Source organism: Macaca fascicularis, chromosome 9, assembly GCF_037993035.2.
Source record: "Macaca fascicularis isolate 582-1 chromosome 9, T2T-MFA8v1.1".
In the NCBI taxonomy this organism is placed as follows: domain Eukaryota; kingdom Metazoa; phylum Chordata; class Mammalia; order Primates; family Cercopithecidae; genus Macaca; species Macaca fascicularis.
This window is the reverse complement of record NC_088383.1, coordinates 140,288,702-140,314,663: the sequence shown is the minus strand read 5'-3', so window position 1 is coordinate 140,314,663 and position 25,962 is coordinate 140,288,702. Positions and strand designations below refer to the sequence as shown.

The 25,962-nt window shown below is 42.7% G+C and overlaps 1 protein-coding gene across 2 annotated transcripts in view; it reads left to right on the top strand.

Annotated features, from left to right (window-relative positions):
• The first annotated feature begins 7,595 nt into the window (after nucleotides 1-7,595).
• TCERG1L (transcription elongation regulator 1 like) overlaps nucleotides 7,596-25,962 on the top strand; it is a 232,072-nt gene continuing 213,705 nt past the window's right edge. For both annotated transcript variants that reach the window (XM_065521620.1, XM_045361756.2), the window contains exons 1-3: nucleotides 7,596-8,024; nucleotides 9,992-10,138; nucleotides 10,900-11,080. In XM_065521620.1, the coding sequence (XP_065377692.1) occupies nucleotides 7,686-8,024; nucleotides 9,992-10,138; nucleotides 10,900-11,080 (667 nt within the window). In that variant the 5' untranslated portion in view covers nucleotides 7,596-7,685. The remainder of the gene's footprint in view (nucleotides 8,025-9,991; nucleotides 10,139-10,899; nucleotides 11,081-25,962) is intronic.

Sequence of the window (25,962 nt, the reverse complement as noted above, 5' to 3'; positions counted from 1 at the left end):
ATGGGGAAGTGGAGGGTGAGGGATGGGAGGGCAGGCAGTGGGAAGAAGAGTGGCGGTTGGAGAGTGGAGGGTGGGAGGTGGGGGAGGAGAGAATGGGGAAGTGGAGGGTTGAGTGGGAGGGCAGGCAGTGGGAAGAAGAGTGGAAGTTGGAGAGTGGGGGGTGGGAGGTGGGGGAGGAGAGAATGGGGAAGTGGAGGGTTGAGTGGGAGGGCAGGCAGTGGGAAGAAGAGTGGAAGTTGGAGAGTGGAGGGTGGGAGGTGGGGGAGGAGAGAATGGGGAAGTGGAGGGTTGAGTGGGAGGGCAGGCAGTGGGAAGAAGAGTGGAAGTTGGAGAGTGGAGGGTGGGAGGTGGGGGAGGAGAGAATGGGGAAGTGGAGGGTGAGGGATGGGAGAGCAGGCAGTGGGTAGAAGAGTGGAAGTTGGAGAGTGGAGGGTGGGAGGTGGGGGAGGAGAGAATGGGGAAGTGGAGGGTGAGGGATGGGAGGGCAGGCAGTGGGAAGAAGAGTGGAAGTTGGAGAGTGGAGGGTGGGAGGTGGGGGAGGAGAGAATGGGGAAGTGGAGGGGTGAGTGGGAGGGCAGGCAGTGGGAAGAAGAGTGGAAATTGGAGAGTGGAGGGTGGGAGGTGGGGGAGGAGAGAATGGGGAAGTGGAGGGTTGAGTGGGAGGGCAGGCAGTGGGAAGAAGAGTGGCGGTTGGAGAGTGGGGGGTGGGAGGTGGGGGAGGAGAGAATGGGGAAGTGGAGGGGTGAGTGGGAGGGCAGGCAGTGGGAAGAAGAGTGGCGGTTGGAGAGTGGAGGGTGGGAGGTGGGGGAGGAGAGAATGGGGAAGTGGAGGGTTGAGTGGGAGGGCAGGCAGTGGGAAGAAGAGTGGCGGTTGGAGAGTGGGGGGTGGGAGGTGGGGGAGGAGAGAATGGGGAAGTGGAGGGGTGAGTGGGAGGGCAGGCAGTGGGAAGAAGAGTGGCGGTTGGAGAGTGGAGGGTGGGAGGTGGGGGAGGAGAGAATGGGGAAGTGGGGGGTGAGGGATGGGAGGGCAGGCAGTGGGAAGAAGAGTGGAAGTTGGAGAGTGGAGGGTGGGAGGTGGGGGAGGAGAGAATGGGGAAGTGGAGGGTTGAGTGGGAGGGCAGGCAGTGGGAAGAAGAGTGGAAGTTGGAGAGTGGGGGGTGGGAGGTGGGGGAGGAGAGAATGGGGAAGTGGAGGGGTGAGTGGGAGGGCAGGCAGTGGGAAGAAGAGTGGAAGTTGGAGAGTGGAGGGTGGGAGGTGGGGGAGGAGAGAATGGGGAAGTGGAGGGGTGAGTGGGAGGGCAGGCAGTGGGAAGAAGAGTGGAAGTTGGAGAGTGGAGGGTGGGAGGTGGGGGAGGAGAGAATGGGGAAGTGGAGGGGTGAGTGGGAGGGCAGGCAGTGGGAAGAAGAGTGGAAGTTGGAGAGTGGAGGGTGGGAGGTGGGGGAGGAGAGAATGAGGAAGTGGAGGGTGAGGGATGGGAGGGCAGGCAGTGGGAAGAAGAGTGGCGGTTGGAGAGTGGAGGGTGGGAGGTGGGGGAGGAGAGAATGGGGAAGCGGAGGGTTGAGGGCTTGGCACAGAGAGGAGCTTTGTTCCCACCACGGGTTCCGTCTCAACCTGAGCATCCTGGGAGCTGCAGCCCAGGCCTGTGGTGTCTGGTTTCATCACAGCCATACCAGCCCCACACAACCTCCGCTCACTCCACGATTTGGGACATTTCTTGTATGTCTCACAGATGATCTATAGATAGGTAGACAGGTAGGTTGATTAACATTTTTACTTAAAAATAGAATATGTAATTATTTTCACTTCAATTAATATTCTTCTGTAACAATACTTGCATAGCAGAGAGTATTTTATCCTATAGATATTTTATCATTTATACCACCAGTCTTTGATTATAAATAGTTAATTTCTATACTACAAAATAAATATTCTAACATATTCAAAAATAAATTGTTAATATTAAATGTATTCCTGGATACGCTGGTAGCCAGCCTGTTCTCATTTCAAGACCCTTGTCTTAACTATATCTGCAAAGTCCTTTTTTTCAAACACAGTTATAGGGTAGACAATTTTTTTTTTTTTGGAGCGGGGCACAGTCAACCCACCATGGTGAGTCTGTGGCCAGCATCCTGGACTAGAGGAGGAAGCGGAGAGCCTGGGCGAGTTGCCTCACAAAGGGGTCAGGCCTCAGGAGGACCCCAATGTTGGGGCAGAAGGGAAGGGGGACGTTTTGGGGGTGGTGGCTGCTGAAGCCTGAGCACTCCACGGGGAAAGTGAGGCCTGTGAGGAAATTCTGAGCTGGGCTGTTCTGTAACTGCATTTCTGAGTGCTGAAGACTGAAGAAAGTTTGGTGCCTCTTTCAGGTATGTTTATCGGGGGAGGTGGAAGAAATGTGTTCAGAAATGTCACCAGGGTTTAGGTGGCAGCATCATGAGCAGGCAGGGACCAGGAGCCTCCACTGGGTCTGCCCAGGCAGCAGTGCTACCCAGAGCCTGAGGACCAGACCAGCGAGGGCCGCACTAGGCAGCAGGCAGCGACTGTGTGGGGAGCCCCAGGCTGGCAGAGGGACAGGGCGCTGGGAAGCAGCCTCCACGGAGCTCACTGTCCCTCAGCCAACATGGGTTACTCTGTGCACACACGTGCTAGGCCCCAGAAAGGCCGGAGAGCTGCTTCAGAGGAAGGGATTCCTGAGGGCCAGGGAACATGCTTTTCTAAACATAAAGACCCTTATGAAGACACACAGCCAAAGGGGACCTGTAGGCAGCATGCGAGGCCAGGGAGCTCCCGGCTCCAGGCCTGTAGCTGTCCTGGAAGGAAAACGGTGAGTGTGTGGAGGCTGGGGAGTCCCAGGATCCTGAGGGTACAAATCAGGTAGGCAGAAGGGCAGGCCAAACAGGCAAGGGGCTCTCAGCAGCTGCCTGTTACCTGCCTGACTCCATGTGGGGGTCCCTGTCTCTCAATTCTGAACACAGGTACACACTGTTTAAACAAACAGGCCACAAGCTACTCATCCGCCTCGGTGAAGGCTTGAGGGGAGCGATGTGCACTAAGTGCCTGCTCTTCACCAGCTACTGGGTGGCTCTTTTCACACGCGTGGTCCTTTGAAAGTTGCAGAAAGTTGGCACAGTGGGTGCGGATTCACACGCAGGGCCCCGACCTGACAGTGGGTGCGAATTCACACGACAGGGCCCTGACCTGACAGTGGATGCGGATTCACACGACAGGGCCCCGACCTGACAGTGGGTGTGGATTCACACGCAGGGCCCCGACCTGACAGTGGGTGCGAATTCACACGACAGGGCCCCAATCTGACAGTGGGTGCGAATTCACATGGCAGGGCCCTGACCTGACAGTGGGTGCGAATTCACACAACAGGGCCTGACCTGAACCTCCATCTGTCCTCAGTGGGGTATTTGCTCTGGTATTGATAAGTGGGTTGTTCTAAGATTTTTAAAAAATGTGGGGAAATGCTTATGCTGTGATACTGAGTGAAAAATAAGATTTAAGGTTATTTATAGTACAGGCTGCATTAAAGCTATTTATTATAAAATGCAATTTAATATAAAATGTAATACTGTATTACAAGATGCAATATATTATTCATACTACACACACACACACACACACGTAAACACATTAGAGAGAGAGAGAAGTGAGGAGAAAAAATGATTGTAGAGAGGTCACCAAAAGGTTAGCACTGCTTCTCCCTGAGGGGTTCTGACTCATAGTGCTCTGCAGTATTTTCCAGATATCCTACAGTAACACACTGATAACAAAAATAACAATAATAACAGCCTTTATCAGGCAAGCGTGCTCCTGCCTGCCCGGGAGGCCTGCGGGCCCAGTGTGCCTTGCGTGTCCCTCTCTCTCTCTTTCACTGGGAGCCTCACTTCCCATCACTTGACTCCACGAGTGGCCTTTCCTCTTCCCACTTTGTGCTTGCCTTGGGCGAGCCCATCCACATCTTTGATCACAATCACTACGGACAGCTGCCACTCTCAATTTTTGTGTTAATTTCAGTTCTGTGGCTCCATCCAAGACCTTGCTCCTGAATTCCAGGCTGAAGTTTTCAACTGGGAAGAGGATACGTCTTTCCAGGTGACCTTGGAGCCCTCCAGGTCAGCACATCTTCGCCAGCCTCTTGGCCCACAGTGCATCCATCCCTAAGGGCGCCTCATCCCTAGTCTCTCAGACTCCCCAGGCTCTCCCCAGTCTCACAGAACAGGGGAGCCACTCTCCCACCCTTCTCCTCCTCAACCTGCACTGAGTCAGGTGTCACACTGCCGGTTCCTTCTCTGGGTCCTCGCTGGCACGGCTTTCTTTCAGGGCCTCATCATCGCGCCGCTGGCGAGTGTTCAGAAAGGAGTCGGTCTGAATGGCACTTGCTTTGGAAAGAAGTTCTGGCAGCGTGGGCGGTGGGCGGTGCAGGGAACAGCGGAGGTGATATGCGGGGCCTTGACCTCCCTCGTGTTTACTTTAACTCTGCCGGCCTGGAAGAAAATGTTTTCATCTCTCCCATTTTGGATTAGGGTTTACTTAGAAAAACAAAATAAAATAACTTCCAAAAAAAAAAAAAAAAGAAAAGAAACCTTCTATGGGCTTCAAAATCTTATTCCACTGATGCCTCTGAAACCTTCCACATGATTTTTTCCTGAAAGGTAATAAACAATCGGGAACTCATTAGCACATGTAGGTAATTCACACATTTTCCCTGCTGCGAATCTCCTCTTCCTAGGTGATATCCTGTCTCAGCTTAGCAGGAAATTTCTGCTGGCTTTGCCCAAATAACGTGGAAAGACTTAAGGTTGTTTTTATTGGATAGGAAAGCTGGAGACTAGACTGTATATAAGATGCCTTATAAAGCAAATTTCTCATGATTTTTACAGGGAGACAAAGGGGAGTGTGTGGGGTGCCAGCCACCTGTCCTGCTTAGGGCTGACCTCTGGGGGCACTCACAGGGAGGCAGATGTGCCTGCCAGCACACCTCTCTCTGGCAGAGTGTCTCAGCTCAAAGCTAGACATTCACCTGGCTTCCAGTCCCCAGGAAGAAGGTGGCATCCTGCTTGTTTGTGCGACAGCCGTCTTCTTTGCATCTTCTCTGCCTTTGCTCTTTCAACCACTCTCAAGATGTACAAACGACCTTTGCAAAACCAGTTCATGGAGGGAGTCCTCCTAAACAATCATTGAAATGAGTGTGTCTATGAGGGAGCGTCTCCTACCCATGAGGATGTAGAAGGTTCCTAGGTTAAATGGGATGAGAGGCAAACCCCGAAATGAAGCTGATGGAAATGAGAACCAGGAGGAGGGGGAGAAGCCCTGTGCTGGGTCCTTGGCCCTAGCAATGATTAGTGGAAATGGTCGTGTCTGCATTGTCCAGGGCTGTTTTCCTGTAATTGAGTACACAGAATGGTACAGAAAAGGGCTTCCAAGCATTGTCATACAAAAGGAGAGTCAAGCTTGTGGCAGGAAACAGCGAAAGAGTTTAGGCTGCTTTGTGGTTGAGTCGAGTTGCTTCTGACTTTCCACCTCTTCTTCAGAGCCAAGCAGTGGTTCAAGGGGTCCTGAGCTCAGAGCATCAGCAAGCCTGGGAGGTGCACTGGCAAAAACTGACTTCAGCAGAACCCTTTCTAGGACAGTGGGGATGGAGCTGGGATTCCCTAAAGGAGTGCTTCAGCTCCCACAGATTGTGGCTCACCCTATCTTCCCAGGAGCCTGGGGGCCACACACGAAGCTCTGCTTTTGCAGAGAACGGCATGCAAGCCAGGCACCAGCACCCCTGGCCTTCTGTCTCTGCCTCCAAACAATGCAGAAGGGAGGAGAATCTCCTGTTCAAAACGGACCATGCGGTGGGGCAGGTGGGTGGCGGGGGCATGTGAGCCTGCCTAGAGACGCCTCCCCAATATCCTGATCTGGCTCTGACCATTAAACTGACACATTTATAACACACGAGCACATACTAATATATGCACATAAATTAAGGGTGTAAGTGAATAGTAACAGCCTTCTAATCTGCAGAGCTTTCTGATTTTAGGTGAATAAAAAAAATGCCAGTACTTTTGCATCAAAGAGACAGATAAACTTGCTAATTGAAAACTGGTTTTTGTGGAGGAAAATATGGAGGCGCCAGCTATGTAAATCAGCATATGCCCAGATCTAAAAGAAATCATGCCAGGCCAAGAGGAAATTAAGCAAATCAGGATAATGAGGAAACAACCCTAGATGCAAATTAAAAGCACCGGGGTGCTTTAGTCCATCTCAGGAGGTTGGCAGTGGACAGGTGGGAGGTGATGTGAACACGTGTTTGGAGTACCAGGCATGTCTGTGCCGGTAGGTGGGTGGGTGCCTGCTCTCCCACCCAGGTCAGGGAGGGTTTTTCATGCAGGTTCTTAAATGCACGGATCATAATGCTGCCTTTTGCATCCCGAAAGCCCCTTCAATGCCTCTAACAAGCACTGGTCTCGCGCTGGCATTAGCTGTGCTTGGGTTTCCTGGGTTTAGCGACCTAAGGGGTTTACAGCGCACGGAAGTCTCTGCCCAGCTCTCAGCGCGCATCGCCAGGGGCTGGACTGAAGCTGTGGCCCGGGATGGGGAGGACGCTGGCGGCCTCCGAAGCAGGGTCTACGGCGGGGAAGGGCGAGCGCCGTCTGGCGGTGGCTGCGCGTGGCCAGCGCAGCGCTGACCCAAGCTCGGTTCGGCCGGCGCTGCCGCGTGTGCTCCGGGCGGAGCGAGGGTCCTCGGAGCCCGGGTCTGTCCTGGGTCCCAGGAAGTTCGGCGTGCAGCGTCAGAGGCTGCGTGTGCTGGGGGTGGGAGGAGCACAGACTGTGCCTGGGGGCATCCAGGACAAATTCATAGAGGGGTGGTCCTGCCCCACCCTCGGAGTGTCCTGGGCAAAGGCCCTGGGGCCACCTGCCCGGTGCCTTGGAGGGCGTAGGGCAGGAGCTGCCGAGGCCAGCGGGCCACTGTGGGGCGCGGAACTTTAGACCAGGCACCCACGGCTCAACCTCTGGGCCAGGGGACCCGCGGGGGCCTTAAGAACGTATTTGGCCGATTTGTGCAGCAGAAATCCGCCAGCGCCTAGCAGCGTCCGGGCCGCCTGCGCCGGGATCTGCAGCCCAGTACCCCCCTGGTCCCGCGCCCTGGACTCCGAGGAGGCCAGGTAGAGAGCGGCCCGCGCTGTCCCCATCTGCGTCCTCAGCCCCACCCGGGCAGCGGGACATGCCTGGCTCCGACGCCGCCACCCCGGCTTCCGCTTGCCCTTGAGTGCGGAGCCCAGAGTCTCCCTGGCGGTGCGCTGGGTCCCCGAGGGCCAGAGGCCACCAGGGGGGCGGCACTGGCGGGAGCCCAGCCGGGCGCGCCCTCGGCCCTCGCCCACCCACGTCCTCCGCGGCCGCGCGGGTCCAGGGGGCGCAGTGGGGAGGAGACCCGGGCCAGGACCAGGGAGCGCGCGGGCGGGGCTGGGGCTGGCGGGGAGGGGCGCGGGCGGGCGGGGACCTGGGCGGGGGCCGGGTCCGGGGGCGGGGGCGGCGCGGGCGGGAGGAGGAGGAGCTCCCCGCGCGGGGCAGGGGCGGAGCGAGCGGCCGCGCAGTGGAGCCAAGTGAGTTCGCTCCGGAGCCCGCGCCGCCGCCGGCCCCGCATCTCGGGCGCCCGCCGCCCCCGCCGCCGCCGCCGCCCGCGCGGGGATGTAGAATGCAGGCGGGCGCCAGGTTCCAGCGGCGGCGGCGGCAGCTGCAACAGCAGCAGCCCCGGCGGCGGCAGCCTCTCCTCTGGCCCATGGACGCAGAGCCGCCGCCGCCGCCACCCTGGGTCTGGATGGTGCCGGGCTCGGCCGGGCTGCTCCGGCTCAGCGCGGGGGTCGCGGTTCCCCCGGTGCTGCTCGCCTCGGCCCCGCCGCCCGCGGCCGCGCTGCTCCCCGGTCTCCCCGGCTGGCCGGCCCCGAGCGAGCCGGTGCTCCCGCTGCTGCCGCTGCCCTCTGCGCCAGACCCCGCCGCCGCCGCCGCGCACCCCTTCCCCGCGCTCCACGGGCAGGTAACGTGTCCCCGTCCCGCCTCGGCCCGAATCGCCGGCTCCCCCGCTCCTGGGCGCGCCCAGCCCGGCCCGGCTCTGGCCTCCGGCTCGCGCGCCCTCCTCCCCGGCGGTCCTCGCCGCCCCAAACCTCAGGACGCAGCCCGGCAGCCGTGCCTCGGCGAGAAAGTTCGTGCTTGGACGCCCGGCTGTCCACCTCCGCAGCTTTGGCAGGTGCCTCCGGGTGTCTGGACGGAGCCGTGGAGGGACCCGCCGCCCAGGCCCGCGTGGGGACCGCAGGGAACTCGCGCCAGGCCGGGGGTCGCTGTCCACCGCGCGGTGCTGAAGTGGCTCCGTGGCCGCCGCGGGCCGTGGCTGACATCGCGGAGAAGTTAGGACTTTCACTGTCTCTGCCAGACTTGAAAGCAAGCTGGAAATCAATAGCTGTTTCGGATTCTAATCTGGGTTGGATTTTTTCCCCCTTTCGTTTGAAAATAGACTCAGGGCAATGCTTGAGAGAATTCCAGCCGGTGGAAGTGGCTGGGAAATCCTGCCTTCGGTACTGAGAGGTATTACCGGAGATTCCCCTGCCCAGGCCTGCCGGAGTCCACCGCATTCGTTAATGCCACACTGCACTTTAGAAGAGTTTGGCTTTTAAGACATGGAATTAAAAAGAAAAAGTGACTGAACCTTTGATAAATGGTGCAGCAGAGCTAGGCGGGCTGGTTTGGGCAAGATTCATTGTCAGCTAACTATGCAGATGCATTTAAAATCAGGGAATAGCGTGCATTTTATTCCAAGGATTGACCTCATTAGCATATTCAAATGAGTGTTATGTTAGAATACACCATTTGATTAATTTAATTCCAATATTATCTTGTAAGTTTTTCTAAAAGATGTTGTTAAACTCCTGCTAAATTGGTCTTTAGACTTAATGATACATCACATATGCAGCCCTGGATATTGTGTTTTTATGTGTGATGCAGTTTATTTTGGAGAATTTTCAATAAACGTTGGTAGTTTTTGCCGTATTTTGGAGGGGTGTTGTATCAGAATGCTGCCACTAGAGGTATATAATGTCAAGGAACTACATTTTTAAAAATTCTGTTTTAAAAAACTGCATTTTTTCACTTGTATAAATTTAAGAGAAAATTTTAAAAAACCTTAGTATTAATATTTTAAATATTTTTGTGCTACCCATCTTCTGTAAAGTAAGAATATGTAGAACCAGAAGAACATTTTCACATAACAGGAACATCACAAATGCTTTTATGATTTTAAAACAATAGGTACTGAAACGTTCCATGTCATTGAGCAATGCATTTTATTAGTGCCTTATGAGGTCTCAGTTATTTTAATTAGAGAGACGGTGTCCTGAATTACCAGCCCCTTTCCATGACTGATGTTTTATTCTGTGCATTGAGATCTTCAAGTCATGAGATGCTTAGTTTTTTTTTTTTTTTTTTTCCATAGAATCTGTTTGTATTGGTGAACCTTGTATTGGTGAAACTTAGAATCTTAACTTCTTAGATATTTTCATTTTGAAAGTATTAGTTGTTTGTAAAACGACAAATGTAATTAATACAAAACGCAATACTGAAAGGAATAATATAGCCCTATGCCTGCCTATAAAAATAATTTAAGAATTAGAAAGGGAACACCCAGCATTTCTCTTTTTCATCGTGGTTTCTCATGATCTCAGAGCAGAAACCCATTTCTTACCTTGTGCTTGAGGTTTTGTGCTTAGAAGTTCTTTTTCAGTATTGAAGATTGTAATGTTGGTAATGCTTTGTGATGATTCAGATATGAAAACTATAATTTTTCCTTTGATTGGTAAATATTTATAGTTTTCCTCGAGGAAGTTTATCTGATAATCAAATACATACATTTTGAAATTCCCTTTTCAAAGCAGTTATTCCAGAATGTTTTGGTGTGAAGTTGAGTGGATGGATTCAGGCTAATGCAATTGTCTTTTCTTGCTTGGCTTGCAGTGGCTGTTTGGTGGCCATTCTCCGTCCCTTGGACTGCCCCCCTCTTCCACAGTGGAGCTGGTGCCCATCTTCCCACATCTCTGCCCTTCTGCTCTTGCAACTCCTATTGGGAAAAGTTGGATAGATAAAAGGATTCCTAACTGTAAGGTAAAAATGCAAGTGATTTAATTGGATAAGGGGTTTTTAATGATTAAATTGTTGAACATCGCCATAACAACAAAAATATCCATGTATTTTCTCGTTGCCATAAATTGGCCATCTAGGTATACAAAGAAATCATTTCAGGCTTAGATTGATCTGTTCAAAAATGTCAGCAGGCAGGGGGCATTTTGTTTTAGTTTAGGATATTTGGATTCCACAGGGCAATGTAAAATTTCCAATTTTTGAATCAGAGTCTTTTTAAAATTTTTTTTTGTTTTAAAATTTGTAACCATTGATCCAAGATCTAGACTTAAACATTACACAATACCAGTTCAAGTTTTAAAAGTCAGTTTTTCTTCATATGATGCTTTAAGTTTTCATCTTTCTAATGGTTTGTTTTGGCTTTTGGATTCAAATTTACTGACTACATTTTGTTCACAAGGAAACTAAAGAAGTAAATTATTGACTTGTTGTACAGCTTAGTAATTATCTCATGGGGTGATTCTTCAATCAGTGAACTGACTGCTGTGCTGAAGTAACCAAGTCAATAGCTGAAGGCCAGCCCAGAAGATATTAACTAGATGGTGATTGGTATTGAAGCCCTGTGGAACTTCCTTTAAGTTTTAGAATGATGTTTTTATAGAGTCCCCAATAACAGAATGTTCAATGCTGGATCAACGTAAGGCAACATAAATATTTTCATAGTCATGTTCAGCTTTTATCATGTACCTTGCCTTAAATGTTATGCTTGCATTATTTTTGGACAGATCTTTTTTAATAATTCCTTTGCTCTGGACTCAACGTGGATACATCCTGAGGAGTCAAGATTGTTCCATGGGCATGAAAAGCCTCATTTGCTGGCAAATCAAGTCGCTGTGTCTCTGTCCAGGCCGGGTCCTGCCTCCAGGCCACTCCCCACAGTGGTGTTAGCACCTCAGCCCATCCCAGGTTGGTGCCCAAATAACATTGACAATGTGCTTTTCATTTTTGCTTCAATCACAGATTAGTTTTAGATATGAAAACCATACTTGTCTTTTTAATGAAACAATTATCTTGGTAAAAGATAATTTCTTTTCACAAGCATGAAGCTTTTTTTAAAAAATGAGTCTTGGATAGCTTATCCACTGTTTTTTTCTGGGGTGGGTGGATAAGAGATCTGATGTTAAAATGAAGAGATGGCTGAAGGGGTTTTCACAGAATTGTACTTGCAGTGCTCTATTTTTAGGATTGGACCAGGTTTCCTGCTGATAGCTCTTAATAGGGGCACTAATTGATCAGCCTACTCTTTAAAAAATGTTGCTTGTCTGTGGCGAGGTGCAAGGAATAACGTTTGCTGGTCTGTAGGACACAGGAACATGTGTGATCTCTGAATTTTGCCTTCACATTGTGGTGATAGTGAGATGGACTATAAAATGCCCTGTTTGAAAGATGGATTTTATTCTATCTTTGGAGTCTAGTGACCTGAAAGAACATTTGTCCTGGAACAGACTCCCATGAAGCAATGCCTGGATGAAAGATTGTGTAATAAACCTACATAGTAACAGGGGAATATAATCATCTTATGAATTTTTAAATTGATTTTTAAAATCACCTTAACATGTGGATCATTTTATGAAAGCAAATGCCACCCGTGCCAAAATCGTCGTGCAACACTTTCCATTATGGAATATGTTATGGCTTCAGAATTACATTACCTTTCTGTAATTTCCTACCTCCCAAGCTTGTCTCAATGTGTGTCTCTAAAGTTTAGTAATAAGATGTTCTTGTGGATAATGCAGTGATGGGTTAGGAGATATATTTATTTTGTTCTCTGTTTGCCTACACATTTATTCCAATTTGCTATGAATCTTGTTTAGTAATAAGTCAGGAAGAACAACTAAACTATTTGTGTTTCTCATAGGCCTAAATGATTTCTGACTGCAACTTGTCCTTGTAATTACACATTAGGGATTAATTGAAGTCTGAGTGAGCATGGTACATGCACACATTTATAAACATTTTACACTAACATGATCATGTTTCCTATTTGATTTAATGATGATAAACGATGATTCAGTGGCATGTGTTATATGAGGATGACATGACTTTGGAAGGTTCTTTTGGTATATGAAAAGGTAATATTTTAATTTCCTAATGCATTGGCCATAACTGTCATGAAAATAATCAGCAAATGTAGTTTTAAAAATGGTGAAATGAGCTCACCTGTTCCTACAAAGTCTTTGTGTGAACTTTCCTTCTCTCAGTTCACCCCTGAGTATAATACAGACGTTTTCCACCGTTCCTTCACCTTCTTCATAGGAAATCCATATACAAATGTGCTAAATATCTGTTTAGTTGGAGAAGCTTATGGTCACCTCTCATAGATTTTCCACCTTAGGGACATCGTTTACTTACTATTGTGTGGCAAATATGCAATACTTCATTAGAAACATGTTTGTATTGATTTTACCTTCTTTCGATTTTTGGATGAATCTATTTTTTAAACTTTTACAAATTATTTTTACAATTTTTTGTGGGTACATAGTAGGCGTATGTATTTGTGGGGTACGTGAGATGTTTTGACCACAGGCACGCAGTGTGAGAAAAGCGCATCCTAGAGAATGGAGTATCCATTAATGGATCTATTTTTAAGAACAAAATAAAATAATATTTCTTATAAACATGATAAATAGCAGAATAACCTTTCATTCTAACCTAGTCTACTATTCAACAAAGCTTAGATTTTCTCTTCTCTGCTTTTTTTTTTTAAATTTATGGATCATATGTGAATATAACACTTAAAATTTTAATTATGTTATGGGGAGAAAGGTACCCGACACCAAAGGTAATTTAATAATAATCAAATGTATTTGTTTTGAGATGGTAGTTTCTGAGTTGCTTCATGAAAACTTTACTTTTTTGATAAATTTCAGAATTCTTAGAATTTACCCAACTTTGGAATGCACATACCTAATGTCTCTTAGGCCAAAGAAAACATATAAGGGGTTATTTACGTGCTACAAACTGCTTAACAGAGAACTGGGATGAGGGGGGCAAGTAAAGGTGGAAGGTAGGGTAAGCTCCAAGTAAGTTAAAAATTCAGGTAAATGGTTTTAATTTTACTGTAGTTAATGAGAAATTACAACTTTATTAAGACACTCACACGTAAATGTTCATGTATGCTGTCATTACTAAAAATTACTATTAATTTTTCATATCCTATTATGAATTGATAAATTTATATATTATAGCTAATTTATATTGCAAATATATTATAAAAGTATGCATTTACAAATATATGTATGTACTATATATAAAATATATAATGTATAAATCTATTATACAATTGTTATATTACATCAATCAATCTTGTTATAAAGTTTTATATTCAAAAATAAATGGCCTTAGAATCAGATATATTTTATCGATCCCCTTCAAATTAATCAGTGAAGCAGAATCACAGTCCCAAAGAACAGGAAAAGTGAATCAAACTCGCTCATTTTAAACAGGTCTAGTGAGCTAAGCTTATTTTCCTTTCTTGGAGAGGTAGTAATTTTTCTGTAATGATCATTCTTTAAGTACTTTTAAAATCTGCACTGTTGTTTTAGGGATAATGGCAATTTATACTATGAACTCAAATGATGTAACCCAGAAGGCAGGTTTGTTTGAATGAACTGAATCGTTTGTTGAACTAAGTTGGAATCTCTCTGGTAGAGATGGGGGTGAGACTAATATCAGATCACCCCTCACTTACTGTTGATTAGGAATTAACTGCACGGCACAGAGTCTCAGATAATATAAGCACAATTTGGATGAATTTGGAAAAGCTCTCTAAGCTTTAATAAGTATTATAAAGGACTCCATTTTTATATACACTGCACTCATTCGTGACCAGGAGGATGATGGTCGCCTGTCATCATACTCTCACACTCTGTTGTAAACAAGCCTGTTGGTCATTTTTGAGCCTCCCAAAGGGCCAACCTCCTGATGCCATCACTTTGGGGGCTAGTCCATCAACATATGACCTGGGGGAGAAATTCAAGTGGCGTGTGCTCTCTACAGGTGTTTGAGGAGAACCTTAGCAGGGGATCCTCAGGGAAGGCCTCTGTGGCCAATGCCACCTTGGGGCAGGAACAGTCGAATGAATTCCAAATGAAGGACATAGACTGTCCAAAGACACAAAATCAAGAGGAGCATTTTGTGATCGGGCAATTCCAAGTAGCCAAGTGTGGTTGGGCTGCTGGAGGAGATGTGGCAGGGATGGGCTCTGGGGCCTCTTCAAACAAGACCCATCACATGAGACCTGTGGTGTGAGTCAGTCCCCTGGATCCTCATGGACTGTTGGGGGACTTTACATCATTCTTCCACTCAGGATTCTTGGCTTCTCCAGGAAAGTGTGAACTTGTTCTCGGGAAGCAGAGGAGCCACAGAAGAGGCAGAGCCTTCTCACAGCCAAATAAATTCAAGCACACAAATAATTACACCTGCACTAGAAACCAAGATCTCTAATTAATGATTTTGCAGTTTTTAAAGACATTCTTCCTGATCATTGTGAATGGGTTGAATTGAGAAATTATCTAGGATCTATTGATTCCCGGACCTCAGAAGCTGATTCAGGGCTGGACAGGCAGGGAGAGGCCACCTGCCCCACAGTCACCACCTCTTCTTCAGCAGTGCCTGTACATCAGCTGCTGCATCCCCATCAACACCTCCCCGCTCCCTGCAGTCCTTCTGTCTTCCCAGGCAGAAGGGGCTTACCTTGCATCTTAGGACATGCGGTTCCTCACAGGCAGACGTGGAGAAGGGTCTGGGTGGTACAACTACCCTCCAGGGAGTCTCTGTTTTCTACTTCTGAAAATAAGAGCTTCAGAGTCCTTCAAGCCATTCAGGAATTAAATAATTTACATCAAGAATATCAAGCAGTGGGAGGAGAAGGTAGTTAATTCAGCATCTGTCCAACAAAGGCAAATGAAATAGAAGGATCTTGCTGGAAACTAGAGATTTATGTAAAAGTTGCCCATATCCCATTGCCTGCCAGCTTAAGATCAAAGAGCCTGATTCTACCAACAAACACCATGATGGGCAAACCAAACCAAACCAAACCAAACCACTGACTGTACCTCTCTTCATTCAAAGATGACTAAGAGAGAGAGGGGGAGAGAAAGTGGAAGATGAGATAAGGCATCTGAAGTATTCTGCTTCGTAAAAGATTCATTTGCTCAAAAGCTCCGGAAGAGAAACATATCTGAGAAATGGATTTTGCACAGGAATTAGTAACCATTGTAGGCAAAACACCTTTTGCCTATCTTAATAGGTAAAAGAAAATAGAACATAGAAAAGCAGTAAAAGATAAACTCGAAAGAGAGTTGGTCAATGTGAAAAGACAGTTTGAGGAAAAGAGAAAAGAATGCAAGGAAACTTCTGAAAACTGGCAACTAAAATCATTGAAGAGAAGAACTGATTATGCATCTGATGAGAGAAGACAACATAGAAAGATTCTTAAGCATAAATAGATGTGACTGTGAAAATCGGATCATAACAGTGGGAGAAGGTGATATCTGTGTAAAATAGAAAGCAAACAACAAACCTATATTGCTTTGACCTCCTTAAAAACACAGATTTCATGAATGGAAGAAAATTTTTGCAATCTATCCATCTGACAAAGGGCTAATATCTGTAATCTACAAAGAACTTAAACAAATTTACAAGAAAAAAACAAACAACCCCATTACAAAGTGGGCGAAGGATATGAACAGACACTTCTCAAAAGAAGACATTTGTGCAGCCAACAAACATATAAAAAAGGCTCATCATTACTGCTCATTAGAGGAATGCAAATCAAAACTACATTGAGATACCATCATGCCGTTTAGAATGGTGAACATTAAAAAGTCAGGAAATAACAGATGCTGGAAAGGATGTGGAGAAATAGGAACACTTTTACATTGTTAGTAGGAGTGTAAATTAGTTCGACCATTGTGGAAGACAGTATGGTGATTCCTCAAGGATCTAGAACCAGAAATACCATTTGAATCAGCAATCCCATTACTGGGTGTATACCCAGAGGATTATAAATCATTCTACTATAAAGACACATGCACACATATATTTACTGCAGCACTGTTCACAATAATAAAACTTGGAACTAACCCAAATGCCCATCAACGATAGACTGGATAAAGAAAATGTGGCACATATATACCATGGAATATTATGCAGCTATAAAAAAGGAAGAGTTCATGTCCTTTGCAGGGACATGGATGAAGCTGGAAACCATTATTCTCAGCAAACTAACCCAAGAACAGAAAACCAAACACCACATGTTCTCACTCATAAATGATCATTGAACAATGACAACACATGGACACAGGGAGGGGGACATCAAGGGAACATCACATACCAGGGCCTGTTGGGGGGTGGGGGGCTGAGGGAGGGATAGCATTAGGAGAAATACCTAATGTAGATGACGGGTTGATGGGTGCAGCAAACCACCATGGCATGTGTATACCTGTAAAACAAACCTGCATGTTCTGCACATGTATCCCAGAACTTAAAGTATAATAAAAAAAATTTTTTTTGAAAAAAAAAAAGAATTGGGAGGGCCTGGAAGTGAAAGATCTAGCTATGTTAATAGAGATTCTTTATGGATGCAAATTTTCCCCCACCAAAGACGACTTGCAGGGCCATTTCACGATATGGCAAAGACACATGTTTTGGGGAAAATATTTTGGTTTTTCTTCCTTGTCTCATAAGGTTATACCAGAGTTAGGTTGGAAAATAAGTCAATATATATAAGGTTAAATAACACCCATTTGATGAGAAAAAGAAAAAAATATATATCTCTCCTTTCAAAAAAACAAGAAACAAAACACAGATTTCAGCAGAAGTAGTAAACGGAGCAAGGCAAGTCATATATCCTGCTCACCGTATCCTGGAGGCATTTTATGAATGTTGGAGACACTACTTAAAAGAACACAGAAGCTGATACAGCTTCAGCCCATTCTGCAGTACTAGACAAGCTTGGTTCATGGAGAAAAGTTTGGAGAATTATGAGGAAAGCATCTTGTGATTGAAGCAATTTATGCCTCACGAGAAAGTCATACAACTGCATTAGTATGGAAAAGATGTTCTTAAAAAAGCAATCAATTGACTTTACCACACCTAATGTTTTCACCTCAAATTCTTTGTCTAAAATTAATGTTGCTGCTGCTCTATCTGCATCTTGTATTTTATTCTTCTTATCAACTTTTGCTTTATTTTTGTTTTAAGCTCAGGTCAATTATTTAAACATACAATGTCTGCCTTTGCTTTTTGAAAATGAAATTTAGCACATTTATATTTGATTTGCTGTATGTATATTTATCTGTAATTATTACATTCTTTTTTTATTTTCTTTTGGTATTCTTTTGATTTATTCTGTTTTTATTTTTGTGGGTGACATTTACAGTTTATTTCATTTTGTTTACTTTTATATGGTTATTTGGAATGTGTTCACACTGATCCTATTTTCTCAAGCAATTATCAGTATGAATTTTTTTAAAAAGCAGACTTGAGGTTATGTTTTCTCAGTTTTCATATCATGAAAACGCAATTACTTTAGAATTATTCTATGAAATATGAGACATTTGGAAAAAGTTTATTTTATCAAATTTCATTTTTTCTTTTAATTTTCTCAGATAAGTGATAAATACAGTTAAATAAGAACTAACAATGGAGATGTCAGTTTTCAAAATATCTGTAATTATCAACAATTTCTGTTAACCTTTAGGATATATGTGAATATTTGTTAATTTGGTTGCAGGAATGAGTGAAAAATTTAAAACAATATTTTTATTTTGAAGAGTTTTTTATAATAATCATAATCTGGATACATAAATTATGTCAGTAAAATTGAGGAGATGAGAAAGAAGGATCAGAGAGTATGAAGTCTTTAAAAATCCTTCACATTTGTTAAAAGCAGGAGTAAGAAACCCCCAGTCTTTAAGACCAAATGAACAAAGTTAGGTAGGACTGAAATTGACAAGGATTTCTTCCCACTAACCAGTAGCAAGTACTGAGTAAAAAGCAATAACCCCTTATCACTGGTGGAAGGAGAGGGACATATAGGAAACCTTTTCTGTGGTTCAGGGACGTAAGGCTGGCTGAAAGCTGGGGTAAGGGTACAAATACCGAAAAAGATTTTCACACACCCCAGAATTTGTCTTAAGCAAAATACATTTTTAAAAGATTTGAAGCTTATGGTGCATTGAAGGCAACCCGGACAACAAAATCCAAGTCCAGGTCCACCCCCTGAATACACTGACAAAATTGCATTCACTAACAGCTTGACACAAGAAGGGGTGTGCCTATTCCCAGAAGTAAACCATATTTATTATCTCATTCATTATGTTCTATTTATGATGCCTAGCACTTAATAAATAAAGTTACAAGACACACAAACCAAGCAAGAAGTGATAAACTATTGACAAGATACAAAATAATCAACAGAATCAGACCCTAAGATGACACAGATGTTAGAACTATCAGACAGTGCTATGATTGACCATGATTAGCATGTTAAATTAACTCATGGAAAGGAGAGCAACATGAATGAACAGAAGGAGAATTTCATCAATGATATAAAAAATATAAGAAAGTCAAATTAAAATATCAGAAAAAATGAAACACTGCATAATGAAAAATTACTTTGATGAACTCCTGCGTAGATGTGATACAGCCAAGAATTAATGAAATTAACGATAGATCATCAGACCGGTAGCAAAAACAGAAAGCAACTGAAAACATGGAACGTCCTTTTCCAGAGCCAGGAGAGAATATCAGATGGTTTAACTCATGTATAATTGAAGTCTGAAAAGGGCAAGGAGAGAATATATGGAAGATAGAATATTTGAAGTTGTAAAGAACAAACGAGATAAAAATGGGCATTATGAAACTATAAGTCCAATAAGTTCAGCAAACTGTAAGACTAATAAATGGCAAAAACAAGAAAAAGCTGAAATTGAAAACTAAATGAATCATATTTAAACTTCTGATTCAAAGAACTTTATACTAAACAGAAACAATTATTGAAAGCTAAGTGAAACAAAGATTTTTAACAAGCAAACAAAAGCTGAGAAGAATTCATTCTCTGTAGATTTGCAGTTCATAAATTACAAAGAAGCTTATCAGTCAGGAATAATACACTAGCGTAGAGAAAGTTACCTTCACACAAAAGAAGCATGCTAGAAATGGAATACATTAAGTAAAATATGTACTTTTCTGTTTTTACTTGTTTTAAAAGATAACTGACAGTATAAAGAGCAAAAATAGTTATATAATGCATAAAATTATACACAAAATAAAAATGCATGCCAAAAATTTCACAAAGCGTGGAAGTAAGGAATTGGAAGTATGGAATTGTAAGGCTATTGTACTATACATTATGGGCTATAGTATTATTTGAAGGTGACAAGTTAAAGGCATACTTTATATCTTTTGAAGATATAAGTATGTCTTTAAATTCACTATCCATTCAGATTAAAAACAAAACCATACAAAAAACCACCTATAAGTCAACTACGAATTAAAGGGGACTTCCTCAAATTGACAGGGGACATCTAAGGAAGAGCTACAGTTTCTAATAGTGGAAGGATAATGTTTTCCCTCTAAGATGAAGATATACTTTATCTTTGAAAGATATAAGATATCTTCAAAAGATATAAAGCAGTAGAGCAGCAGACACTTAAAATTGTAAAAAATGTTATAACTAATAAAATAATTATGGAGATAAAAATGAAATCATAATGATCTCTTAACCCCAAAGCAGACAAAACAAGAAAGCAAAGGATCAAAGTAAAGTTGGAACAAATATTTTAAAAACTATGAAATGGTAGATTTAAATGTAAAGATCTAACCTCCCTAATGAACAGGCAGAAGTTTTCAGGTTTGCAGTTCCAAATATACAATGTCTATAAAAAACTCACTTTTTATAAGACAGTGAACACAACAGCAAAAGCCTGGAAAAGATATAACATGTAAATACAAATCAAAAGAAAGCTGAAGTAACTGTAATACTATTTGACAAATTAGATTTCAGAACAAAAAGTATTACTAGGGATAAAAATTTCTAATAAAATTTAATCAAATACATTTAATCTAATAATTTAATAAAAGAAATTCACAATTCACAACACAGAAACTGATAGAACAGAACAAAAAAATAGACAATTGTGTTTACAATTGGAGATTTCAACATCTCTCAGTAATTGATGGAGCATGAAAGCTCATCAGTGAATTTCAGTGAGAATTTAGAGAACTTATATAATACTGTCCAACAACTTGACCCGATTGACATGTATATGTCATTCTGCTTTACAGTAACGGGGTATATATTTTTATCTGCACATGAAACATTCATCAATACCATATTCTAGGCTCTAAAACAAGTAAAAAATTTTAAATAATTAAAAGTAGGGCCGGGCGCAGTGGCTCATGCCTGTAATCCCAGCATTTTGGAAGGCCAAGAAGGGCAGATCACCTGAGGTCAGGAGTTTGAGACCAGCCTGGCCGACATGGCAAAACCCCACCTCTACTAAAATTACAAAAATTAGCCGGGCGTGGTGGCATGTGCCTGTAGTACCAGCTACTTGGAAGCTGAGGTAGGAGAATAACCAGAACCCAGGATGTGGAGGTTGCACTGAGCTGAGATCGTGTCACTGCACTCCAGCCTGGGCAACAGAGCGACACTCTGTCTCCAAAAAAAAAAAAAAAAAGTATACACAATTTATTTTCCAACCACAACAGAATTAAGTTAGAAATCAGTAACAGAGATATCCAGAAAACCTCCAAATATTTGAAAATAGAACAGAATGCTCCTAAGTAATGGATAGGTCAAAGAAAAAGTGACAGAGGAAATAAGAAAATATTTTGAATAGAATGAAAATAAAAGAAAATCAAAATCAATATAACAAAAAAATTCTTGTGGGATATAGCTTAGATGGACATTTATAGCATTAAAACACCTATATTAAAAAATAAGAAATACCTCAAATTAATGATCTAAGCTTAACCTTAAGAAACTAGAAAAAGTAGAAGTAATTAAATCCAAACAAGCTAAAGAAAGGATATAGTAAAGATAACAGCAGAAATTAAAAAGTTAAAAAACAGAAGACTATAAAGAAACTCAATGAAAACAAAACTTGATGCTTTAGGAAGATCAAATAGAAAGTATAAACCCCCGGCTATAAAGAATTAGAGGAAAGAAAGACAACACAGATTACTGATGTCAGGAATAAAAAAAAGATATTATTATGATGTATCTTAACACTAGCCATGCAATAGGAAAACATAAATTATAATCATAAATGCAACAGCTTAGATGAAATAAGTTATTTGTAAGTCACAAGCTACCAGTTCTCACTCAAGAAGAAATAGAAAACATGAATAACTCTGTATCTGATAAAAACATAAAATTTACAATTTAACTCTTCCAACAGGAAAACATTCAGTCCCTGACAGCCTCACTGGTGAGGTCTACCAAATACGTAAGGAAGAAATAATACACAAATTAAAATAAACTTGTTCAGAAAATAAAATGAAACAATTTTCCCTAAGTAATTTTTTCTAAGGTAGCCCTTACACAAAAACCAAATGGTTATTACAAAGAGAAAATAGCAGACCAATACACTTTTTGAACATACATGCAAGAAGGCTCAAGATAACATTAACAAATCAAATCCAGCCATATTTAAAGTTGATAACATATCATGACCAAGTGGATTTTTTTGTTTTGTTTTGTTTCTGTTTCTGGTTTTGGAATCCAATGCTGGTTCAACATTAGAAAATCCATCAAAGCTATTTATCAAAAGACAAAGAAGGAAAGTAGTAAGTTTATTTCTATAGATTCAGAAAATGCATTTGTCAAATTCACCATCCACTCAGATTAAAAACAAAACAGCACAAAAAACCACGTGTGAGTCAACTAAGAACCAAAGGCGACTTCTTCAAACTGACAGAGGACATCTAAGGAAGATCTACAGCTAACATCGAACTGAATAGTGGAAGGATAGTGTTTTCCCTCTAAGATGAAAAACAAGGCAAAGATTTGTGCCGGGACCCCTAGTTGTGCAACAAGGCAAAAAGTAAAAAGAAAAGAAAGACATACAAACTGGGAAGGAAGACGCAAAACTGCCTCTATGTGCAGACAAATGACGATATAGACTATCTCCAAGAGTCTACCAAAAGCTACTACTACGAATAAGGAAGTTTAGCAAGGTAGCAGGATGCAAGGTCAATATACAGAATTCAATTGTACCCCTGTATTACTGGTAACGAACAACTGGAAGTTAAAATAAAATATAAGTATCTTTAAAATTGCACCAAAATCATGAAGTATTTAGGGATTAACCTAACAAAATATGTGAACATCATGAAACATTAACGAAAGAAGTCAAATAAGACATTAATAAATGGAGGGATACTCTATATTCATAGACTGGAAGGCTCAATAAGATTTCACTTCTGCCCAGATTGATTTACATGTTTAGTGCAACCCTAAACAAAATTCCAGTTTCATGGAAATTGACAAGCCCATGCAATAATTAATACGGACAGGCAAAGGAAGTGGAATGGCCACAATAGTACTGATGAAGAAAGCGAGTGTGGAGGACACAGGCATAGCTGATCTAAATGCTGATGACAAATCACCAGGAACTAAGGCTTTGTGCAATTGGCAAAAGCATAAGAATAAAGACCAATAGAACACAGTAGTAGACCATCCAAAAGTAGACACATGCACATATGGCCAATTGATTTCTTTACAAGGTTACAAAGAAAAATCAATACAGAAAAGACCATCTTGTCAACAAATGACTTTGGAACAAGTAAACATCTATCTGTCTTCAAAATAAGCAAACAATCCTTGATCAATACATTTTACTATATATAAAAATTAACTCAAAATAGATGATAGACCGAGTTGTGAAACCAAAAACTGTAAATTCTGAAGAAAACATTGAAGAAAAATGTTGTGACCTTGGATTGGACAAATGTTTCTAATAACATGACACCAAAAGCATGAACCATATTAGAAAATGCATTGATGACTTGAACTTCATCAAAATTTTAAAAAACTGTTGGTCTTTGAAATTACTTTTCATAAAATAAAATAACAGAAAAAGAAAAGTCACACAGTGGGAAAAATACTCACAAAACATATATGTGATAAAGACAAGAGCATACAAAGAACCTTCACAACTTAGTCATAAGAAAAAAACCAATCCAACAGAAACGGACAAAATATATGACCAGACACATCACCTACAAGGAAAGATGGATTGCCAATAAGCACAGGAAATAGGGAGGGATTTGTGAAAACCTACAAAATTATAACTAGAGAGCAGGACTAAGTTCTAGAGGTCGTTATCACTGTAGGGTGACTATAGATGACAACAATGTAATATATAGATTCAAATAGCTAGAAGGAGGGGTATTGGAATATTGAATGTTCCCAACCACAAAGACATGGAAAATGTTTGAGGTGATGGATATGCTCATTGTCCTGATCTGGTCACTAGACTTCATATGACTCAATTTATCACTATATACCCCATGAATATGTATTGTTATTTTATGTACATTTAAAGAAAATTAAATAAAATTTTAAAAAATGATCAACTTTATATTTCATTAGCAAAATGCAAGTTGAATTCATGATTGGAGTCCCTACATACTTATTAGCATGGCGATCATGAAAACAAAACAAAGACAGAACCTGGCAATACCACGTGGTGGTGAAGATGCGGCAGAGCTGAAGTTTTCGTAACTTGCTGGTGGGAATGCAACACGAAGTGGGAATGCAATCACTTTGAAAGCCAGTTGAGCAAGTTGTTATTAACACCCTTATCCTAGTACCCAATAATCTCACTCTTACATATTTGTTCTGGAAACATAAAAAGATGCCCATAGAAATCTGCACACAGATATTTGTTCCTAAGTGAATGCTTTATTCCTAAGTGATGTTGGCTGGTGAATGGGTAAACAAACTTGGTTAGATCCAAATAATGAACTGGGACACAGAAATAACAAGGAACACACTTCTTACATGTGCAATGACGTGAATGGATCCCAAAAGCATTATACCCATGAAGGCATTCAGGATCAAACATTTATGTCATGTATTATTCCACTTTTGTGACACTCTAGGCAAAGCAAACTATAAGAACAAAAAATACCTCAGTGATTTCCAGGGGATGGGGTGGGACAAGGGTTTTGACAACAAAAGGGCAGAGGGCAGGTTTGGGGATGGCGGATGTTTATCTGGCTTCAGTGGTTCCAAAACTGTCTACATTTGTTAAAAGCAGAGGACTGTACACTGAATGTAAATAGCACTTGAGAGCATCCAACTTAAAAAAAAAAGACTTAAAAGACATACCCAACAAAATGCCAGGATTTTGTTTGATCCTGGTTTAAATAAAACTAAACCAAAAAAATGGACAATAGAAGAAAAACTGACTATGTATTAAATAATTTTAAGTAATTATTGTTAATTTGTTGGAGTGATGAGTTCTATGCTCATGTTTTTCAAAGGATAAATTTAGAGATATCTTCTGAAACATGTAAGGGTGAGATAAAATGTCATGGGTTTACTTTAGAATAATCCTCGCGTGGGAGCTAGGTTGGTGTTGTTGACCTAAAAGGAAGAAACTGAGGCAAAAATAATATAGAGAGTTTATTTGGGCCAAGGTTGAGGACAGCTGCCATGTGGAACAAATCCAGGTTGCTTTGGGGAGTGCTCTGGAGAATGAAGGAAAGGCTCAGATTTTTAAAGAGATAATGGACAAATCAGGAGGTGGGCAGTTATAGAAGTGGCTCTTCAGGAATTCTGCTTGGTTTACAGAAATGACATTGGTTAGTGATGGGGTACACCGTGTGGCGCTCCAGAGTGTATGGCCTTTGATGGCGACTTGGTGGCACAGCAGGTGGCTTCAGGAGGCCATGATTTAGCTCAGGGGCAGGGAGGTGACTGCTGTTGCATTCTAATGCTTCTCTGGGCCTGATCATTTAAAGGGGCTCTCATTCTTCAGACATAAAGTTTCCTTGTTTTTTATTTCTTCCCACAGTATAAAAATAGGGACACTGGTTCATTACACTATTATTTATTATTGTTGAAAGACTTCATAATCAAAGTTAAAAAAGTAAACAGTGAGATTCTACACAACACCAGGAAGTACACTCAGGAAATTACAGAGAGCAATTGCCTGGTCCTTACCTACAGTCATCATGCATCTGAACCAGAAAGACAGTGATGGACTATAAAGAAATGCCTATCAACCTTGAAGTTAAAAGGCTACAAAAAAATAATGAGTGAAACGGAAGTATAAATTACAAATGTAAACTCATAAATACAATTACCCAAACTGAAGTGCATCTATTAGAATTCATAAGTTGCAGTCTGTAAGAGTTAAAGAAAGAAGAAAGAAACATGGAATGTGGCTTAACAGTTAAAGACAGATTTATTTTAGAGAAAATAAACCTGAGAGGGGCTTCTGGTGGATTTCGGTCAGGAGCACTTTCTCATACAGACTAAGAGTATAGATTGGTTTTAGGGTGAGGGGGCTTTTCACAAACTTGGGATGTTTCTGTGTGAGGGAGAAGTTTTATGGTGGGGTTGCAATGTCTCTGGGCAGAGGGGAGGTTATCTTGGGGCTGACATCTTCCCAGCTGGAGGGAGGTTATCTCGGGGCTGGCATGTCTCTGGTCGGGGAGGGCTTTGGAATGTTTCTGGTAGGAGATGTTATTTGTGGTTTATGGTCATGACGACTTTAGCCATTAGGCTGATGCCCTTTGGATTTAGGCGGTTTTTGATCAAGGTG